General features: G+C 43.7%; 1 protein-coding gene across 1 annotated transcript in view; it reads right to left on the bottom strand.

The window, feature by feature from the left end:
• Window positions 1-21,529, bottom strand: part of Pex14 (peroxisomal biogenesis factor 14) — a 149,785-nt gene that overhangs the window by 16,813 nt on the left and 111,443 nt on the right. The window contains exon 4 of the mRNA XM_042695683.1: window positions 10,992-11,120. Coding sequence (XP_042551617.1) covers window positions 10,992-11,120 — 129 coding nt within the window. The remainder of the gene's footprint in view (window positions 1-10,991; window positions 11,121-21,529) is intronic.

Here is a 21,529-nt window from a genome sequence, read left to right as displayed (position 1 = left end):
GGAGGGCTGAGATCTTGTTCAGAGCCAGCCCAGGCAGACAAAATCACAAGAATCTTTTATTTCCAATTAGCCAACAAAAACTAGAAGAAGAGGTTGGCTCCAGTTGTAGGGAAGCAAGAGTGTGAAATCCTGAGTGCATCTCCCAGTACCAGGAAGGGAGAGAAGGAGGAAGGCATCATGGCTCATACTCATAATCCTAGCTATGTGAGAGGCTGAAATTGAGAGGATCACATTATGAGGCCAGCCAAGCAGACAAGTTCCTGAGACCCCCTTAACAATGGAGAGCCAGGTATGATGGTAAAGGCTTATCACCATAGCTACTTGGGAAGATTACAATTCTAGGTCAGTCTAAGCAGAGAAGACTATAAGACTCCATCTCAACAGAAGTTTGGTGTGGTGGAATGTACCTATCATGCCAGCTATGGTGGGGGCAAAAAAATGTGAAGACTGAGGTCCAGGAGCTGGGAAAACAGTGGCTCATACAGGTAATCTTAGCTGCTCAGGAGGCTGAGATCCAGAGAATTGCGGTTTGAAGTCAGCCAGGGAAGAAAAAGTCCATCAGAATCCATCTCCAAAATAACTATCTAGTACTGCCAAAAGAATAAAACAGTGGAAAAAAAGGGCTGGAGGCATGACTCAGCAGTAAAGCAGTTGCCTAGCATCAAGCATAATAAGGCCCTTAGTTCAAATGTCAGTACCTTGGAAAAGAAAATACAACAAGCTGGGTGTCAGTGGCTCACACCTGTAATTCTATCTACTCAGGAGGCTGAGATCTGAGGATCATGGTTCAAAGCCAGCCTGGGCAGGAAGGTCTATGAGACTCTCATCTTCAATTAACCACCAGAAAACTGGAAGTGGTGCTGTGGCTTAGAGTGGTAGAGTACTAGCCTTGAGCTAGAGAGCTGAGGGACAGCTCCCAGGCCCAGAGTTCAAGCCCCATGACCAGCAAAAAAAAAAGTCATATACTGGAAAAAAAAAAAATCTGCCAAACATATTCCTGATAAAGAACTTATAACTAGAATGTAGAATGTTTTGACAATTCAGCAATAAAAAAACAAGATGATGGCCCAGTACCAGTGGCTCATGGTTGTAATCCTAGTTACTTAGGAGGCTGAGATTGGAGGATCATGGTCTGAAGCCAGCCAGGGCAGGAAAGTCCATGAGACTCTTATCTCCAAAGTAATTACCAAAAAAAGCTGGAAGTGGAGCTGTGATTCAAGTGGTAAAGTACTAGCCTTGGATAAAAAGACACTTAGGGACAGCACCTAGGCCTTGAATTCAAGCCCCAGGACCAGCACCAAAAAACCCGCAAAGGCCCAAGATGGTTTTTAAAATGGGAAGACAGGAAGAAAAAGATACATGAATGACCAGTAAGAACATGAATATATACTTGGCACCATTAATCTTTAGGGACATGCAAATTACAAGTGCAAAGAGGTTCTATTATATGCACACTAAAATAACTAAGCTTTAAAATGTGAGAATACCAAATTTTGGCAAGAAAATAGAGCAACTAAGACTCTCAGAAATCACTGAAGGGAATATGCAAACTGATGAGACCATTCTGGAGAACAGTTTGACAGTTGCTTATAAAGTTAAACACAAGCTGGTGGCTCATGCCTGTAATCCTAGCTACTCAGGAGGCTGAGATCTGGGGATCATGGTTCAAAGCCAGCCCAGGCAGGAAAGTCCGTGAAACTCTTATCTCCAATAAACCACTCAGAAAACCAGAAGTGTAGCTGTGGCTCAAGTGGTAGAGTGCTAGCCTTGAGCTGAAGCGCTGAGGGACAGCACCCAGGCCCAGAGTTCAGGCCCCACGACTGGACCCCCCCCCAAAAAAAAAAAAAAAGTTAAGCACATGCCTACCAGGTGACTAAACTAGTCTAGGTGCAGGTATTATTAACCCAAGAGCAATGGAAGGAGATGCACACACCAAGACTTGTACATGAATGTGCACTGCGGCTTTACTGCACCAGCCACCAATTAGGACAAACACCTGGTCAGTGGATAGGCAAACTGGTCCCCAACATGGAACAACAGAGGTCAGCAAACTGGCAAGCTGGACATCCTCCACCTCAGTCTGCGTTCACACAGCTTCAGCTAAAAGCTTCTGAGGGACTGTGATGTAGAGAAAGGGAGCAGACAATGAAGGTGGGGGAGGGGGAACTATGTGACAAGGCACATATGACACAACATCTGAAAAAGTCTGCTGACCCCTGGAACACAACTCAGTGATAAAAGAAAAAAAGGAAACAGATGTAGAGCTCAACATGGATCACTCCATAAAGCCTTATGGTAAGAAACTAATGCTGTATGATTCCATTCATATGAAACTTGCTAAAAGGCAGCACTGTGGTGACAGAGCATGGGTTGGTAGTTAATAGGAACCAGAAGCAGAGGGGGAAGAGGGCGGAGACAAAGGGCAGAAAGTAATAAAAATTTTCTATATTTGTGATTGCTGAGTGAATTAGAGCTAGAACTCAATTTGTACAACTCCTCAAGTTATATGCTTAAAACTGATGAATGTTATTATATGTAAGCTATACTTCAAAAAATATTAGAAAGAAAATAATTAAGAATCCAGAAAAATAAAACAACCATATCCAGCAATTTTATTCTTAGATATCTACCCCAAGTGGAATGAAAACACATGCCCACCTAAGACTCACCAAAATGTTCTTAGCACCATTCACGTTAGCCAAACAGAGATGGATGGGGTCCAGTATGTACAAAGTCCTGGGTCTGAGTCCCAGTACCAACAAAACAAAACACCACAGGAGAATTTCTAAATTCCCAGACTGGGGAAATGATGAAGAAAATGAGGCACACTCACACACCTGAACACAACTGCAATAGGAAGCATGCCGCAGCATGGAGGGAACCCCAAATTATGATGTTAAGAAAAAGAAGCCACATACCAGGGGATTACTACTATGATTCCATTTGCCTGAAATATTCAGAAAAGGCAAATTTACAGCAATGCAAAGTAGTTGAGTGGTTGCTTGAGGCTAGTGGTGGGAACAGGGATTGATAGTAAATGGGCCCAGAGGATCTTCCCGGGTGCTGAAAGTGCTCTAGGCTGATTTATGATAATGGTTGTACCACTCAGTAAAGTTACTAAAAATCATTGAATTGTACATGTGAAATGGATGTGTTTCATGATATGTAAAAATACTTCAACCGCTTTGTATGTTTTAAAAAAGAATTTTTAAAAATGAGAAGTTGTGAATATATTGGTCAGCTGATGTTTTATAATTCAAGAGTGCTGGTACAGCAGGATACATATTCAGAGAAAAATGAACCTTGACTGTCACCTCACACCATACAGAAAAATTAACTATAAGCGCATCACAGACGCACACATAAAAACTTAATTAAAAAAAAAAAAACTACAGCATGAGGGGTGTAGCTCAGGGTTGGCACGCTTGTCTAGCCTGTATTGAGGCTATGGGATTGATCCCCAGCACTTCAAAAACCAACAAACAATAACAAACCAACAAACTCAAACTGTTGGTGGGAAGGTAAAACTGTGCAACTACTATGGAGAACAAGTTAGATACTTCTTATGAAGTTAAAACATACACTTAACACACAAATAAACCAACCATTCTCCCAGGAATTCACCAAAAAGAAATAAAAGCATACAGTATTCTCACAATAAAAAACTTATTAAAAATATTTATCGAAATAAACTCCAAGAAATGGAAATGAGTGAAAAAAAGAAATAAAAGCATACCAAAAATATACACAAATGTTCACAAGAGTTTTATTCATAATTGCCCAAGCTGGAGACAACACAAAATTTGTCCATCAATTGGAGAGAGGATAAATGAGTCATGCATGGGTACAGTGGATACCTCCCACTGATAATGGGAAGGAAACCTGCATATGCACAGTAGTGGGTCACTCTCAACAACATTATGCTGGGAGAAAGAAACCAGACACTAAAGAGCATACCATATGATTCCATTTATACAAAACTCTGGGAAAGAGATGTCTAATAGTAGCGAGAGAAAGCAGACCAGTGGTTTGCTCTACAGGCAGGATGGGGTGGAATGACCGGAAACGGGGCACAAGGGAATCTTTTGGGGTATTGGAAATGTTCTACAATGTGCCGATGATTATATGGAAGTACACACTTGTCAAAACTCAAATGGTACAATTACAATGGATGCATTTTATTTTATGTATAAATTATACCTCAAAAAATCAAAATCTGTTCAATATTTTAAAAGTAGGACAAGAATGTAAGAAGTAAGAAGAGGCTGAGATGATGGCCAGCACATGGAGCTAAGGTCTCCTAAACCTGGCTAATTTACCTGCGAGGACTCTACACACTGGCTAGCCATGTGATGCTCCCTGCTAGTCCCAATGTAGCACTATCTGGAACTTGGTGTTCATTTGAACTCACACATCTTGTTGGATGCGAGGAGGACATGCCCCAGCAGACTAAAGGTGCTGTTTCTCAGCTTCTCTTACACACAGGCATGACTGTGCAACTAAGTTCCAGCCAACTAAGAAAAAAGTGGAAGGGATGTGGGCCGTTCCAGAAGGCATCCTTAGAAGGCCGCTGGCCCTTCTCCTTCCTGCGGGTGGAGTGGCAGGTGGGACAGCTGCCGCTGGACCACAGGATGGAGGCCAGCCAGATGACAAGGATGCAGAGCACTGAGGTAAAGTTGGGCCCTTGAAGATCACAGGACCTCCCTCTACGGCAGCCTGGAGGGCCTACTATTATGCATCAGAGTTTTGTTATGTTATCAATTTTGGGTTTTCTTTCCCCTCTGTTTTCTTGCCTTGACAGTTTAAGTCCTATCCCTTCCAGAAAGCCATGCCATAAGACCACGCTGGAGTTTCCTTGGTTCCTAAATTCTGAAATGGAATGGTGTCAACATTATCTCCACACTACATCACACAGGGGCCTCCTAAAGGCAAGCCTGATCCCCACTTCCCCCACAGCCCGCACAGGCTCAGCACCACTGGGTCGCCAGGGCAGCTGTCCAAGAAAATGCTGTTACAGGCAGCTTCTTTTCAGTTCTCAAGCATATTCCTTTCGCCATCTATGCAGTCCACAAATACTTAGAGAACACCTGCTAAGTCAGAGCCTCAGGCCCTTAGATTAAAAAAGAAAAAAGAAAGCCTCCAAACTCATAGTTTAATAGGGAAGATACTGAAACAAACATTTAAGTGTGATGTGGTGGAGAAAAGGTTCTGAGAGAGCCTGGGTCCTGGTCAGAATGAGGCCTTGGAAAAATGCCCTGGAGTTGTTGATAGCTGACTCTGACCCTGAAGAAAGCAAGAGATATCAGGCAAGAGGACAAGAAGGGCAACACTGACTCAGGCCAGCACAGCCCAGTTGTCTGACAGAAGATAAAAATTAATTTTAATATTACTCTAAGAATAATATAGTCAGATAGGCAATACAGCTACAGAAATGTTGTTCTCTGTCCAAGTGATGGCTTGGCTCTCCCTGACCATCTCTCTGACTCCCACCCGTGGTCCAGCTGCCCTGAACCACCCAGAGCTCCTTTAGTCATCACATGGTTTCATGGCTATGTGCCCTATGCATTTCTATACTGAACCACACATCCTCAGGTCCAGCTAAACGTCTGCTCTCCGGTGCTTCCCTTCAGCACTTCTGCACCACCCTCCTCCGTGACCCTGTCTCCCAGGCAAAACTAAGCTTCTTACCTGCCTTTGCATGTGGGGAGAGTGATTAAGCCTTGTCCTGTAATTCAGATCTTAAATGTCCCCCAAAGGCCCATGTTTTAGAGGTTTGTTCCCAAGGGAAATGCTATTAGGAGGCAGTGGCTCTTGAAGAGGTAGGCGGTTTGGAGTCATTGTGAGTGTGCCCTCCAAGGGAAGAGCAGGACTCAGCCTCTTCTCTAGTCTGTACTACCTGACCAGCACATGAGCAATTTTGTTCTGCCATGTGTTCTCCACCAAAAGCCCAAAAGGAGCAGGCCCAAGTAATAACTGACTGGAACTTCTAATCTGCGAGCAAAACAAAACCTTTAATCTTTGTAAGTTGATTGTCTCAGGTATTCATTACAGTAATGGAACAGATACATTCTGTTTATCTTTTCATCCCAGAGGTCTAACACAGTGCCTGGCACACAGTATACATTCAATAATAAATGCAGATACTAAACAGGGCTATAAAAGAAACAAACTGGAACTGTGAGTCAAGTGGTAGAGCTCTAGCCTTGAGCAAAAAAAGTTCAGGGACAACAACCAGGCCCTGAATTCAAGACCCAGAACGTGGGGGGGGGGGGGGGGGGGAGGAAATGAACCTAGTCTTTGTAGGAATTCTATCAACTGACTCAAACCTCTCACAGCCTCAGACATTTGATCCTATCTTAAGAGGTGGCACATGAAGCTATAGGTCAGTCTTTGATTTGTTTATCAGAAACAGAGGGAATAAAAGGTGCATAAGCTCAGCACAAGTCAATGAACCAAGTGTTTAGCAGGACCCTGCATGCAGGACCTCATGAGGCCCATATCAAACTTGCCCATTGATTCCTGACTCAAGAATCAAACAAAAAGAAGCCAAAAAGAGAAACAGAATGCTGAATCTCCTCTCAGATCCCAGCTTGGCTTTTCTTGAGCTCTACGCGACTTTCTCTGAGGCCTGGAACACCAGTTTATTCTCACACCAGGTGACACCAACCCTCTTCGCCTGTGTGTCAGCCTCCTGCCACTTTCACAAAGCCGCCTGACTTCCCAAGCCCACATTAATTCTTCTCTTTTCTGTAATCTTGTGGATTTTTTTGTCTATATAATTAATTCTGGCATCGTCACAATGTCTTATATTATTATCTTTTTCTTTCTTTGAGATTGTGTCTTAATCTCTCACATGATACGTACTGAGTATCCAGTACGTACTTTACAAACACCAAGGAGCTAAACTGTCCCCTTCTGGAAGATCTCCATCATCCTCACTGCTGCTGACATTTTCTAACACCCCAAGGTCAACCACATTTCTAACACCCAAAGGTCAACCAAGGAGCAGAGGTATCAGAGGCACCAGCAGCAGATCCAGGGCAGTAGGCTGCTGGCAGGTGCCAAAATAAAGATCTGCAGCACATTCTCCTGAAGGTGGTCTTAGAAGGCGACCCTCCCTTGACACAGAAGCATTTGGGGCTAGGCCTAGGGAACCCCATTTTCTAGGCCTGGGCTCAGAGATGAAATGTCCTTAAAAAGTCAAGAATGGGCAGGAAGAGCTGCTGGGGATCTAGATGTAAAATCAGCAGGAACACACATGAACAGAGGCCATAAATCCCTCCCCAGACACAGACAATGCCTCGGTGATAAGCATGCAGATTGCACACCTAGTTCAGAAACTCCCCTGAGTTTGCTTGTAATTAAGGGGGTTAGAGAGGTAAAAAAAATATATAAACCCAATTAATCACTTAAATATTTAAAGTCAGATTTTTCCCTCACTCCAGGATTAGTATATTTCATAGCGCCAGCAGCCGACAGCCCTGGTTTTTACTGGGGTTCATTTTAGAGCGTGTTTAAACTAGTCAGATTGAGTGATGCTTCTAGCAACTAATCGCATGTCAAATAAAAGATATTTTATGTAATAAATTACCGCTACAAGTAATTCAAATGTCATTTATCAGTTTTATTATCAGTCAGGCAAAGTCTTGTTTCTCTATATTAATCAAAATCAAGCCTTTTTTTTCCTTTTTTTTTTTTTTTTTCTGAGCAGTTTTGACACCTCTTGGCAAAAGTACAGAAGTGAAGAGGCAGAGTCACCCCCAGAGTTGAAAGAAGCAATGTAATGGTACGAGAAGTGACAACTGAAAACTTCAGGCACTGAAAATTACCATTACCACTGTTTTTATACCACTGTCAAAGCAGGAAGAAGTCTGTCTCTAAGAAGATGTATTTTATTTTTAGGGCCCAGAGACTCAAAGACACTCCTACTTAAATACCTAAAAACGTGTAATGCTTTTTTACAGAGCAAGCTGGACACGAGGACAATTTAAATGACTCAGTAGCTCATTCCTTTGCCTCAGAGAGAGAGAGAAAGAGGGGGGGGGGAAGGAAGGAAGGAAGGAAGGAAGGAAGGAAGGAAGGAAGGAAGGAAGGAAGGAAGGAAGGAAGGAAGGAAGGAAGGAAGGAAAGAAGGAAGGAAAGAAGGAAGGAAGGAGAGAGAGAAGGAGAAGGAGGGAGGGAGAGAGAGTGTGTGTTAACCCTTTGTGCCTCCAGAAAGTAGACAAATGCGTGCCATTTTAGGCCAACTCTGTGACCAACCGAAACAATTTGTTCTCAACAAGAAGTTTCCAAGTAGCCGAGAGACCTGTTTGGTATTAAGTCATGGGAGGAAACAGCTGGAACAGAACAGATGTGCATCTTAGAAAATTGTACACCCAGCTGCCACTGCCTATCCTCAACAAATCCCATTAAACGGCTGGGCTCAGGGACACAACTAAGGGAAATGTAGAGACTGGTTAAAAAGAAACATATAAAGTAGGATTAGAGCCCAGAAAACACAATGTTCTGAAAGAATTCTGGCCAGGAAGGAGAAAAGGAGACTTCCACTCATACTGGTAAGTCTGTAACCTGGGAGCTCAAACCCAAAGCTCACTTGCCATGGCAGCTCTGCCCCTAGGGTCTCAGAGGTCTCTTGCCAATGGTTTATTCAGGCCCCAGCAGATGAGACAGATGGGTACATGTGCCCTGGCCTTGCTCAGCCTTATGCAAAGGAAAAAGAAGGGATCGCTAAACATGATAACACAAGGCAGAGTCTAACCTGCTGCTTGCCTCCTCACAAGTCCAGAGAGGAGAAGACTTCCTAGCCGTGTGGACGGTGTGGAATCGCCTACCTAGCAGCAGTGGGGCAAGATGAGAACAGGAAGATCACTCCAGATGTTGTGTTCAGAGATCAGAATGGACTAACCATTTAAAAATATGCCCAGTGAGCCAGGCGCTGGTGGCTCACGGCTGTTATTCTAGCTCTTTAGGAGGCTGAGATCTGAGTTTAAAGCCAGCCAGGAAAGAAAAATCCATGAGAAAAACAGCCTTGGAAGTAGGAGGGGGAAACTGGAGGGGGTGAGGGGGAGCAAAGGAAGGAGTGGCACTGTCCAAAAAGAATTGTACTCATTACCTTATTTATGAAATGGTAACCCCTCTCTATACAACACTTTAATAATAACAATAAATTTTATTTTTAAAAAGCCAGAAGTGGAGCTGTGGCTCAAGCGGTGAGCACTATCCCTGAGCAAAAAGACTCAGAGATAGCATCCAGGCCTTGAGTTCAAGCCTCAGTATTGGAACAATAAATAGAATAAATAAATAATATACCCTTTGAAATCTAGTATCAGATACTGTTTTAAAGTATGTTCATTTTTTTTAAAAAAAATAAAACTTCTGAGATATGGACTGGGAAGGTGGCTTAGTGGTAGAGTGCTTGCCTTGCATGCATGAGGCCCTGGGTTCAATTCCTCAGCACCATGTAAGCAAAAAGAAAAAAGCTGGAAGTGGCGCTATGGCTCAAGTGGTAGAGCGCTAGCCTTGATCTGAAGAGCTAAGGGATAGCACCCAGGCCCAGAGGTCAAGCCCCACAACCGGACCACCCAAAAAAACAAAACAAACTTCTGAGATAGACAATTAAGACAATTATAGAAAAGACATTTTAAAAGATAACACAGACAATGCTAAGTTACGTTAAAGAAATAGAATTTCCATAGCCATTGAGTCAATTTTAACATATAAAATTTTAACATTTTATGCTTTTTCTTTTTTTTCTTTTTTTGTCAGTCATGGGGCTTGAACTCTGGGCCTGGGCACTGTCCCTCAGCTCTTCAGCTCAAGGCGAGCGCTCTACCACTTGAGATACAGCGCCACTTCCAGTTTTCCAGTGGTTTATTGGAGATAGGAGTCTCACAGTCTTTCCTGCCCGGGCTGGCTTTGAACCGAGATTCTCAGATCTCAGCCTCCTGAGTAGCTAGGATTACATGCATGAGCCACCGGCGCCCGGCTCATTTTATGCTTTTTCTACGTGACTTAAAGATGAGACTCTGATGTGTACATTTATTGATATACTTACTATGGAAACTTTCATTTAAAAACAAAAAACCCAGTGGCGCTGTGGCTCAAGTGGTAGGGCGCTCGCCTTGAACTAAAGAGCACAGGGATAGCGCCCTAGCCCAGAGTTCAAGCCCATGACTGACAAAAAATAAATAAATAAAATTTTAAAAAATCATGTTTTCATGTAAAAATTCAAAGCAACATTCAAAAGGACCTTTATAATTAAATCCAAAATTCTGTGCCATATTGATACTACATTAATATGGCATTATTATGTAAAAGGAAGGGAAGGCTGACCTAAACCTACAAATATTAACTTTAAAAATCATATTACTTCAGTGAGCAAAGGATAGTGCACTCATGACACACATTCAGATCGTCATTGGAATTGGTAACATCCAAAATCACTGGTACAAGATGGGAAATTAAGCCAATAGCTTTTGTTTATTGTACATAACCAAAATACTTAAGGTAACACAATCAACTTATTTATTCTGATTCTTGGGAGAAACTTGGTTTCTCCCAGTTTGCTGAGTTTGGGAGCTACAAAATAATACTCTTGCCAGGTGCTGGTGGTTTGTACCTGTAATTCTAGCTACTTAGGAGACTGAGATCTGAGGATCACAATTCAAAGCCAACTCGGCCAGGTAAGTCTGTGATTCCAGTTAACCACCAAAATGCCAGAAGCAGAGCTGTGGCTCAGGTGGTATAGTGTCAACCTTGAGCAAAAAAGCTTAAGGACAGTGCCCATGCCCTGAGTTCAAGCTACTGTAGTACAGGTGTGCACATGTACGTACACACACACACACACACACACACACACACACACACACACACACACACACACACACACACACACACACACACACACACACACACACACCACTATATAAACACTTCGACCAGAGTCCTGAATCTCAGGCATAGTTAAAAAGGATTTGGAGTGGGGGACTTACTGTATGGCTGTGATATGAGGTGAGGGGGCTGGACAGGAACCACCTGTGTGACAGGGCCCAAGGATGAAGGCTCATCAGCAGCAGTGCCCGACTGCTGGAAAGCCAGATCAATCTCTTCATCTGTCAGCCCTAGAGAAAAGAGCACAGAACTCACATAAGCACCTTTTGCCAGTGTCCACAAGGCAAGAACATTTTCCTTGAGGAAAGGCCTTTATGGTCTCAGTAAGTTGGCATCCTAGTAAGTTGCCTCCTTGATTTCGGATTCTCTGGAACCCCTCTCAGTTGCAATTTAACCTTAAGCGACAGAATATTAGCCTCAACTCTGCTTCCAAATGTGGCTCATTCAATTTCCTTAATTTATCCTTGAGTTTATTGCCGCTTTTGAAGTCGCTCCGTACTGCAATTCTCCATTCTTCCCCCGAAAACAGATACCATCAACTGCAAATGTGGCTCATTTTAATCTGTAATGGTGTTAAAAAAAAGAGGGGAAAAAACTAACAATAATGCATGAAAACAGACAGGGAAACAAAAAACTAATTATTGGGTGAGACGACTAATTAGTCTAGATCGTTTCCGAAGACGGGAATAATTTGCTTTATTTTATGACAAATGCAGAAATAAAAAGAAAAATCAGGACTGACTGTGATTAGTATGAATGGGATATGGAATGTAAAGAAGAAAATAAAACAAGAAAGCAGATCAAAACAAGGCCAGGCCCAAACTTTCAGATGATTATTGCTCTAGCCTATCACAGGCTGCCTAGATCGCCTTTGGCTAGTTTTTCTTTTCCCTTTTTTAAATCTTCCTGACACTCAAAACCACTCCACCCAGAGGACAGCAGGAAATCGCAGGGTGCCATCTGCAGTGCATCTAAGATGTGGAGAGGATTTGCCCACAGAGGGAGGAAGCCCCCCACCCCTCGTTTCCAGTGGACTCACAGCTAGGGTATTTTCAATGGGTCTGAGGCTGTCTGGAGACCTTGACTCCTGAGTGGAAGGTAAGGGCATCAACCAAACCACTGAACAGGAACACAGCATGGCACCCAGACGGGAGGAAAACTGTTCCCCCAGGGCCAACTCGGGCAATAACTGCATCTACAAAAGTGCTCTACAACAATGAGTGGGAAACACAGGAGGAGGTCACTGCTGATCTGCCCAAGACCACTTGGGCTGGCCAGTGCTGTTCCGGGAAGCCCAATATCCAGGCGAGCCGCAACACAGAGCTTTTAAACCAGAGCCGAGAGCTTTTCCACATCTGGTCAGCAGCTCTCCATTAGAGGCCCTCAGCATGGTATACTTGCCCCTGGGGGTAGATGAAGTACAAGGCTGTTCTGAGGATCAGCATCTTCAAAGCGTGGTGCCTTGCACTCTGTGCCTAGGGGCTAATAGATGGTGCACATTAATGCTTTAGAGCACAGCTCTGCCCTGCACCAGATTGGCCTGAGTTGAAGGCAGCCATCCCTCAAAGTTTTCATGCCCTACCACATCCGGTCAAGGGAGTGCCTGAACTACTCAAAATGACCCTGGGACCCTTTTCCTCTTCTCAAATGGAGTGCTTAGAGTCTGTCCTCATTTAGAATTGCAGGTCGTCCCCTCGTTCTGCCTGTTCACTGTGTGGTAGGGGCTAGACAAGGGCAGGCAAGGCCACACCACTGCTAGTCTGGCAGCACTTGATGACCAGGTTGAAGGGTAGATGAAAGAGTGCCAAGAATATCACCGACCCAGCCCTCCTACCTTCCAAATACAAGAACTGAAGGTGAGTGGCCTGGAACTGGACAGCTTGCTGCAAAGGGTTTACTTTCCCAACAGAACAGACAGGCAAGAACAGAGGACACGCTTCCTTGGAGCCTGCACCTTGTGTACTCTAGCCAGCAAGTACTGCAGATCACTCTTCCTAAATAGGAAGGGGCATCCCTCTCTGAGCAATTGGGGGGGTGGCGGGGGGAGAGAGAGACAGACATTGTTTTAACCAGTTCGCAATCAGCCACTAGAGAAGGAGGCAGCATCTGCGATGTCAGCACAGGCTGCTGGTCACTAGTACACAACGGAATTCTGTAAACCTGGTGGATCCTGTGCCTTGTCAGCCGCTGGCTGCAAATGAGGATAATTTTCCCAAAAGGAGCATTCAGTTGCATTCTCATTTTCCCCTTTGGCTCTTTCAAATATAAACAAGTACGATAATGTTTAACACTAGGGAAATATACAGTAAGTTACAGGCTGTGCTGCAGCCCTGAGAGCTGGAGCTGGTTAAAGGAACAGGACTCCCTGCCTGCTGTTCTGCCCTCCAGCCCTAGCTTTTAGGAAGCCTATTTTCCTAATAAAACATGTTCCTTGCATTATCGCAGTGAAGCCCACCAGTGAGGCCACGGTTTAAAGGGCATCAGCACTTCCTCCCAAGCTCTTGTTTTTCACAGACCTTATCGTTTGATGCTCTAAATTCACATAGGCTGAAATTTCAATATCCCTAGTTCTCTGGGAAAGTTGGGGTTTTGATTTGGGTACAATTAATGAGTCATGCTTCTTTTAAAACAAAAGGCATTTTTAACAATCTCATCAGATAAAATATAATTTTAGAGCTCAAATTTTATCCCACTCATTCCCTTCATTCAGTAGATTACTAAAACCTGAGATCCAAGGAGGGTGGGAACTCTGCCCCAAATCATTTCTTGTCCTCAAGAATGGAATGCTGGTGACAATCCACCACCAGCCTGGTAACTTGCCATGATACTAGAGTTATGAAACACCTGATGACAAGACTCAGAATTTACACTTTAATTTTTTTTTTGGGTCCGGTCGTGGGGCCTGAACTCTGGGCCTGGGCGCTGTCCCTTAGCTCTTCAGCTCAAGGCTAGCACTCTACCACTTGAGCTACAGTGCCACTTCCGGCTTTTTTCTTTATGTGGTGCTGAGGAATCGAACCCAGGGCCTCAGGCATGCAAGGCAAGCACTCTGCCACTAAGCGACCTTCCCAGCCCCTACACTTTAATTCTTTAGTCTTGTCAAAAGTTAAAGGATTAGGTAAGAGTCAATAATTAGTTTGGGACTACACAGAACCCACACAGGAACTTAATCCCTTGGTCTCATCTGACAACTAGAGAACTTTTCCAACACTGGAGTATCCTCTTCCTCAACTTTTTCTATCACCCCAAATGAAATGCTGATGCTGGTGCCCATGCTTCCCTGAGTGTTCCTTTTGTCTTAGGCAGGACGAATCAGCTTCAGGACTCTTACGCATCTCAGGTAGCTCACCTGGGATGCAGGAGAAATCACAACTAGAGGTCTGCCCTGGTAGCCGTTCCGGGTACAGAGACGCAGGCCTCGCACATAAGACACCCAGGTGCCCTAGTCTCATCTCTCTCCTTTCTACACTGAGATAAACAATGCAGATCTCTGATTGAGACCTTGCAGAATCCAAAAGGTTAAAAGGAGTAATAAAGGAAACTGCCAATTGTAAGTGAATTATATTTGGCTCTGAAAGCTGAGGCACAGGCTATATTATAAAAGGCATCTCTTTGCGTTGTTTACCATCACCCTGACTAATGCAGACCTTTTTTTTTTTTTGTTTTAAATAATCTCATGCAAATTAGACACACACACTTCCTTCCAGTTGATTGCTATCTGCAAGGAATAATCTAACTGCAGAGGGACTGAGCAGTGGCTGAGCAGAACAGAGATGGGAGCAGAGGGCTTCACTGTCCTGTGCATGGCACATAAACCTCCTCCTTCCTTCATCTGCCTTATAACTTCCTTTGGCTGATGCCTTTGGAAGAATTAGCCCATTTTAATAAAGGTTAAAATTTTCTCTTAGTTGGGATATCATTCTGCATTATCTGATAATGTACATTAAATATATTAAGCATTTAGATGTTATTTCACTAACTTCCCTTCTGTTACTTGGTGACTTTCAAGAGTCCCTACCCTCCCACCCCCTAATCTATAGTAATGACAATTAAAATATATTATGGAGAGAGAATAATTCTTAAAAAGTCCCCCTCGCTCTCCAGCTTTAGCCAAGACAAGGAGGGAAGGACAAGAGAACTTATGTGGGAAAGCAGAAGGGCTGACTGAGAGGTGGGAGCACCCCCCCGCCCCCCCCCCAAAAGCCTGATCTGCAAACCTGAGAGCTCTCAGTTCAGACTCTCTCGGGATGAATGAAGATCTCAAGCACCCAGGATCTAGATACATCTCCTGTCCTCTCAGTTCTCTACTTTCAAAAGTGTCCAGAACAGTTAGCACTCTCTAGCAGAGATCTGCTTCCCCAGCAGCACAGAGCCAGATTTCTTCTCCAACACTTTCTTCAGGGTGGGCTGCTTTTAACAGAACAGAGCAAGTGAGGGACATCCTAAGAAGGATCAATAAAGCTTGCTTTTCTGACACCAGCACTGAATGCCCCAGGGCAGCCATACCTGATTATTTTTTCTTTTTCTTTTCTTTTTCTAAGGCTTCTATTAAGATGTAAACCAAACAAAATCCAACTGGTAGACAGTGAGTTCAGTGGTCCCTCACTATCCTTTCCCATGACTCAGGCTGACCAGGCACCAGGAAGAGCTGTCTTTTTCCTGTAGGACTGACCTTTCAGAACCCCAACACTGTCCCAGCAACCACTGAGCTCTAGGCCCTAGGCCCTATTCAGGTGAAGCAGAAAGACAGATGACACAAGACAGCAGTGTTCTCTGCATTTTTCAGATACAATAGCAAGGAAGGAAGGGCCAGGAATGAGTTGAAAACAAGCGCTTTCCAGCCTGCACTGAATTTCTTAATAAAGCTGTACGGACAGACAGGGACAAGGGCACAGCCACAGGGGCCCCAATGAGTATGGTCAGCAGGGATGGATGGGAACTCAGTCATCTTCCTCCCACCTACAATTCCTCTATTTCCTGGACTTAGGTGAATCCTCAGAAACCCTGGGAGACTGAGCGGGGGTCACCTCTCACAGAACACAACTAGTTATCTTCCCTGGCACACTCAGGAAGGAGATGAGGCAGAGAAGACAGCTGGCTGAAGATACTCCCCAAATTAAAAGAAAAATCAACTCTCTCAGAAAGAGGTTCAGAGAAGGGAAAGGGAAAAAGTATTTTTATTTTATTTTATTAACATTTTGTTGGAACAGTAGAGTACAATAAGGACTCTCGGAGCCTCTAAAAGTCGTTGGATGACCTGTAGACCCCTATTTCCCAGTGCCTTGTATAAAATTGAATTTTTTAAACATAAATTACACGTAATGACGACACTGTAAAAACTAACAGTAATGGAAAGCTGTGCTGTATTTCATTAGCCTGTATTATTCCGTGCCACCTGATCCAGCCGGGCCTTGTTTATGAGTTAGTGTGCGAGCAGATGCCGATGGAAGCATTTGCTTCGACCTTGCTCTTCTCATTGGGGCATGAAATTACGACGGCAGCACCTTGATATTACAGCCATAAATACAGTAAACTGCAAATTTAAGCCAACGGCTCCTATTGTCTCTGAACATAAAGCTGATCGGTATTTATTTAAAAGGAGAACAAAAAAAATATTATATATCACCTTGTTTATGGGGCCGCCCCCACCCACTTTCTTATCCCCTTCCCCAGTGCCCCCAACCTGTCTAATTCACTTGGTTAAAATATTAGGCAAATAAGCCAAACACTTTCTTCTCCACTGATTAACTACTCTCAAGTAAAGAAAACACTTTTTGAGAAAACTAGTTCCAAATATCATTAGCCAGCACGAAGGAGTTTTTATACAAACGGAGCTGATAGGGCCATGATGTTGGTGTATAAATTCAAGAACAGGACTTGAGACTTTCCCCTCTTCCTGAATGAGGAAAATTCAAACGGGAGAAAAAGTTGCTGATGATGCCCTGAAATGGAATGTCCTCTTTGTATCCTTCTAAAAATCATTAGGTAGAAATGCTATTTTCAAAAAACAGCAAAACACTGCCTCCTGCCACCTAAGGAAAGAAAGAAAGATATCTAACCACGAAAATAATTCTCATCTCAGCACAGGGCACTGAGGCACCTCTCATTAAAACTTGCACCAATCCCCTCCTTCTACCAGTGAACCATAAAGACAATATATCCTTTAAATACATTAAATGTGGACAAAAAATAAACACAAAGACAAAAGGACACTGGATATCACCCAGCCACGTCTCCTAGTATAAATCACCGAGTAAAAAGCCATGCACAGCGTATATCACTGCCAGCTTAAAGACTGAGGGGCCCTGCAGGCCTTGCGGCCTCCAAGTCTAAAGAGAAGGCAGAGCCGCTATCCCCTTGTCTGAAGAGCATCTGCACCCTCGGACACATAGGAAGGGGATGTAAAGTTCCAGACACATCCTGGTGAGCACAAGAGCATCACAGCCAAGCTCAGAAGTCACTACTGGCCCATCCCAGCAGTGAACTAAACGCCAGTTTGATTCCAAAGCAGACAGGGCTTGGGGTCAAAGGAGCTGGTGCCAGGTCAGGGAAGATCACAAGTTTCTGTACATTTGCTTTTGACAGGTTATTTCACAAGGCAGACACACTCCCTTGGAGCCCTAAATTATGCCAGCCACACCAAGCAGTGAGCTTTGCTCCTTCCACATAAGGAGGAAACTTCCCTATAAAATTTATTGAGCTTCTCTGGGGAGTAGTATAACTGGTGAACAAGACAGAAGTGAGCTCCCCTCTGTGTAGCACAAATTGAGATCTCTCATAGGAAAGACTGGGAGGGGTTCCAATCAGCAGCCACAATGTCTATTTTTAGTTCTAAAGTCTAAAGGTTTTGTTTTTTTTTTCCTTCCATTCCTTTTAATCCCTCTCTGGTAAATGAGAAATAAAAACAAAAGAGGGGTGACTTTCAATATCTGATCATCAATTCCACAGGATTACACACAGCTGCCAGTCGCAACAGCCTTCTCTAACTCAGCAACAGGCTGAGAAGCCAGCCAGATAGCACGGGGAACAGGTTCTAGGGTAACAATGTTTCTCACTGCTATTGACACATCAGAAGCTGGGGGTGAGCCAAACGTGTTTGTGCATGTGTGAAAAGGCAAATCTGATAAACATTGTTTTGTTTTTGAGTGACTGCGTGCGTGCGTGCGTGCGTGCGTGCGTGCGTGCGTGCGTGTGTGTGTTTTGCTGGGGTGGGGATTGAAACAGGGCATTGACTACAATACCAGGCAAGAGTTCTATCACTTGAGCTACATTCCCAGCCTGTTTTTGTCTGTCTGTCTGCCTTTGTTTTTGAGATCAGGGTCTTACCACTACCTTTCCTGGGCTGGCCTCAATCTTTTTGCCCCTGTCTCCACAGCAGCTGAGATCATAAGCTTATATCACTATGCACTAAATACTTCTTAAAAATTATATTCTGTTCCCATTTCACAGGATTCATTGAAACTTTTAACTGCTCATCTTTACAAATCAGAACTGAAGAAAAGTTGGAGTTCATCTGGTCTACCTTGCTTTTTGTGGTTGGGGGGGGAGCAGGGGATGTTTATTGACAGATTAAAAAAAACAAAAGGATACCTGCTGAATACCAGTGACTCAGGACTGTAATCCTGGCTGTTCAGGACTCTGAGATCTGAGGATCATGGTTCAAAGCCAGCCCAGACAGGAAAGTTCATGAGCCAAAAGTGGAGCTGTGAGTCAGGTGGGAGAGCACCAGCCTTGAGCACAAAAGCTCAGGGACAATACCCAGGTCCTGAGTTCAAGCCCTAGGGAAGGAAGGAAGGAAGGAAGGAAGGAAGGAAGGAAGGAAGGAAGGAAGGAAGGAAGGAAGGAAGGAAGGAAGGAAGGAAGGAAGGAAGGAAGGAAAAGGAAGGAAGGAAGGAAGGAAGGAAGGAAGGAAGGAAGGAAGGAAGGAAGGAAGGAAGGAAGGAAGGGACACAAACAAGGACAGTGATCAGTGATTTGCCCCAGAGGCAGAATCGGATGCCTGATTCTGGGGTTCTATATACTATACCAAGTTGAGCAGACAAGCTTACACTTCTGCCAACACATTTTGAACAAGTCTTAGAATGAATCCTCTAAGGAGAAGAAAACAACAACAAAAGTAGACAGGAGCAGGGCTGGGAAGGTGGCTCAGTGGTAGAGCGCTTGCCTTGCATACATGAGGCCCTGGGTTCGATTCCTCAGCACCACATAAGCAAAAAGAAAAAAGCCGGAAGTGGCGCTGTGGCTCAAGTGGTAGAGCACTAGCCTTGATCTGAAGAGCTGAGGGACAGCGCCCAGGCCCAGAGTTCGGGCCCCAGGATCAGACCCCCCCCCCCAAAAAAAAAAGTATACGGGAGCATGGAGGGGCCTCTGCATTGCTGAAGGAGTACCCAGGGACAGGCAGACAGGGCATGCAGTGCTGAGATAACACACTGCATATTCCAGCAGGTGAGAAGGGTTTTGAGTGTGTTCACCACAAGGAGATGAGTGTTTGAGAAGAGGGTATATTATATCCTGATCTTAACATTACTCAATGTACACGTCTCAAAATGTTACCGCCTATCCTACACACATCCTCTAACTTTTTTTCAGGTACAGTATGAAAGGAAATTAAAATAAAGGTATAAATTATTTTAAAAGAACATATGCCTACACACAAACAAATACATGTAGTTGGGTACATGCACAAAAGGAGACAAATAAACCAAGCACCGGTGACTCACGCCTGTCATCCTAGCTACTCAGGAGGCTGAGATCTAAGGATTGTAGTTCGAAGCCAGCTCAGGCAGGAAAGTCTGTGAGACTCTTATTTCCAATTAACTACCAGAAAACCAGAAGTAGCACTATGGCTCAAAGTGGTACAGCATTAGCCTTGAGCTGAAAAGCTCAGGGACAGCACCCAGGCCCAGAGTTCAAGCCCCATGATGGACCAAAAAAAAAAAAAAAAAAAGGATACAAGTAGTTGGATTGAAGGCAGACTTTCACCCTATGAATTTATATTTTTTTCTTTTTTTCTTTTTTTTTGTGCTGGTCCTGGGGCTTGAATTTAGGACCTGGTTGCTGTTCCTGAGCTTTATTGTTCAAAGCTAGTGCTCTATTATTTGAATACAGCTCCATTTCTGGCTTTTTCTGGTGGTTAATTGGAATCCTCATAGACTTTTTTGCCCAGGCTGGCTTTGAACCATGATCTTCAGATTTTAGCCTCCTGAGTAGCTAGAATTACAGGTGTGAGTCACCAATGCCTGACTAGACTCGTAAAATTTTGTTTCTTGCTAACAAAAAAAAAATACTGGGGGCTGGGAAGGTGGCTCAGTGGTAGAGTGCTTGCCTTGCATGCATGAGGCCCTGGGTTCAATTCCTCAGCACCACATAAGCAGAAAAAGCCGGAAGTGGTTCTATGGCTCAAGTGATAGAGCGCTAGCCTTGAGCTGAAGAGCTGAGGGACAGCGCCCAGGCCCAGAGTTCAGGCCCTATGACCGACCCAAAAAAAAAAAAAAAAAAAAAAAATATATATATATATATATATATATATATATATATTGGGGAAGGGGTAAAAATTATGACTGAACAAAGTTACTTAGAACAGTTATCCCTTTTTTCTGAAAGAACAAAATCATGACCACGCTGTGTCCAGGAACTTCGATAAGAAGAACACACAATTTTTAGTTTCTTGCTTAACCCATTGTGGCTGCAACCTCAGCAATCAAGTACATGGTGGGTTTTGTTGTGTTTTTTTAAAACGTGTTTTTAAAAGGCAGACATCTGTTCTATTCTGACACATCCTGGCTGCCCAAATGTTTCTTACAGCTCTAAATATTTGCTTCACCAATGGAAATGTTTCCATCACTGCAGCAAAACAAACATTTGCTTGGGGATAGGAGGGACCGTACACATTTCTTATGCTCCTTGACTTGGGAAATAATTTCTCTGTGAGACATAAATCAAGGTAGTTTTTGTTTCTTAAGGAAAACCTTGTCTGAGACTTCAGTGCACCCAGGACAGTCTTCAGGCATGCAGCCGAATGCTACAAATGTTCCTTCAGGGGTTTCTTTTACAACTTGAAATTTAAATCTGTGATAAGAGGGTTCATTATTTGGTTTTCGACATACTTCCTAAAGTTTTAAACTGCCAGGTAATTATCAGCATTTTTTAAAGTCCTCATATTAATCTGATATTAACACAGTAAAACCTGTTGTGTCCTAATAGCTTAGGCCATGTCACCACCTATTCATGGAGTTCAGTGCATGTGGTATTGGTTGTTATGGTCAACATTATTACTTTAAATGTGGTACTCAATCAAACCCATAAACATTGAGTGCTTATTTTGCTGGGCAATGAGAGAAAGAGAGAGCTAAGACTTCATCCATTCTGCCTCCTTTCCTTCCTCTAATTCTTCTTTTTTTTGGTTGGTTGTGGGGCTTGAACTCAGGGCCCAGGCACTGTCTCTGACCTTTTATGTTCAAGGTTAGCACTCTACCACTTATAACCATAGCACCACTTCTGGTGATTAACTGGAGGTAAGAGTCTCACAAACTTTCCTGCCTGGGCTAGCTTAGAACTGCAATCCTCAGATATCAGCCTCTTGAGTAGTTAGGATTGTAATCATGAGCCACCAGCACCTAACTCTTTTCTTTCCTTTTTT

The sequence above is a fragment of the Dipodomys spectabilis genome, unplaced genomic scaffold (assembly GCF_019054845.1).
Source record: "Dipodomys spectabilis isolate Male_0828 unplaced genomic scaffold, ASM1905484v1 ptg000188l, whole genome shotgun sequence".
NCBI classification, from domain to species: domain Eukaryota; kingdom Metazoa; phylum Chordata; class Mammalia; order Rodentia; family Heteromyidae; genus Dipodomys; species Dipodomys spectabilis.
This window is presented reverse-complemented; position numbering and strand designations above follow the sequence as displayed.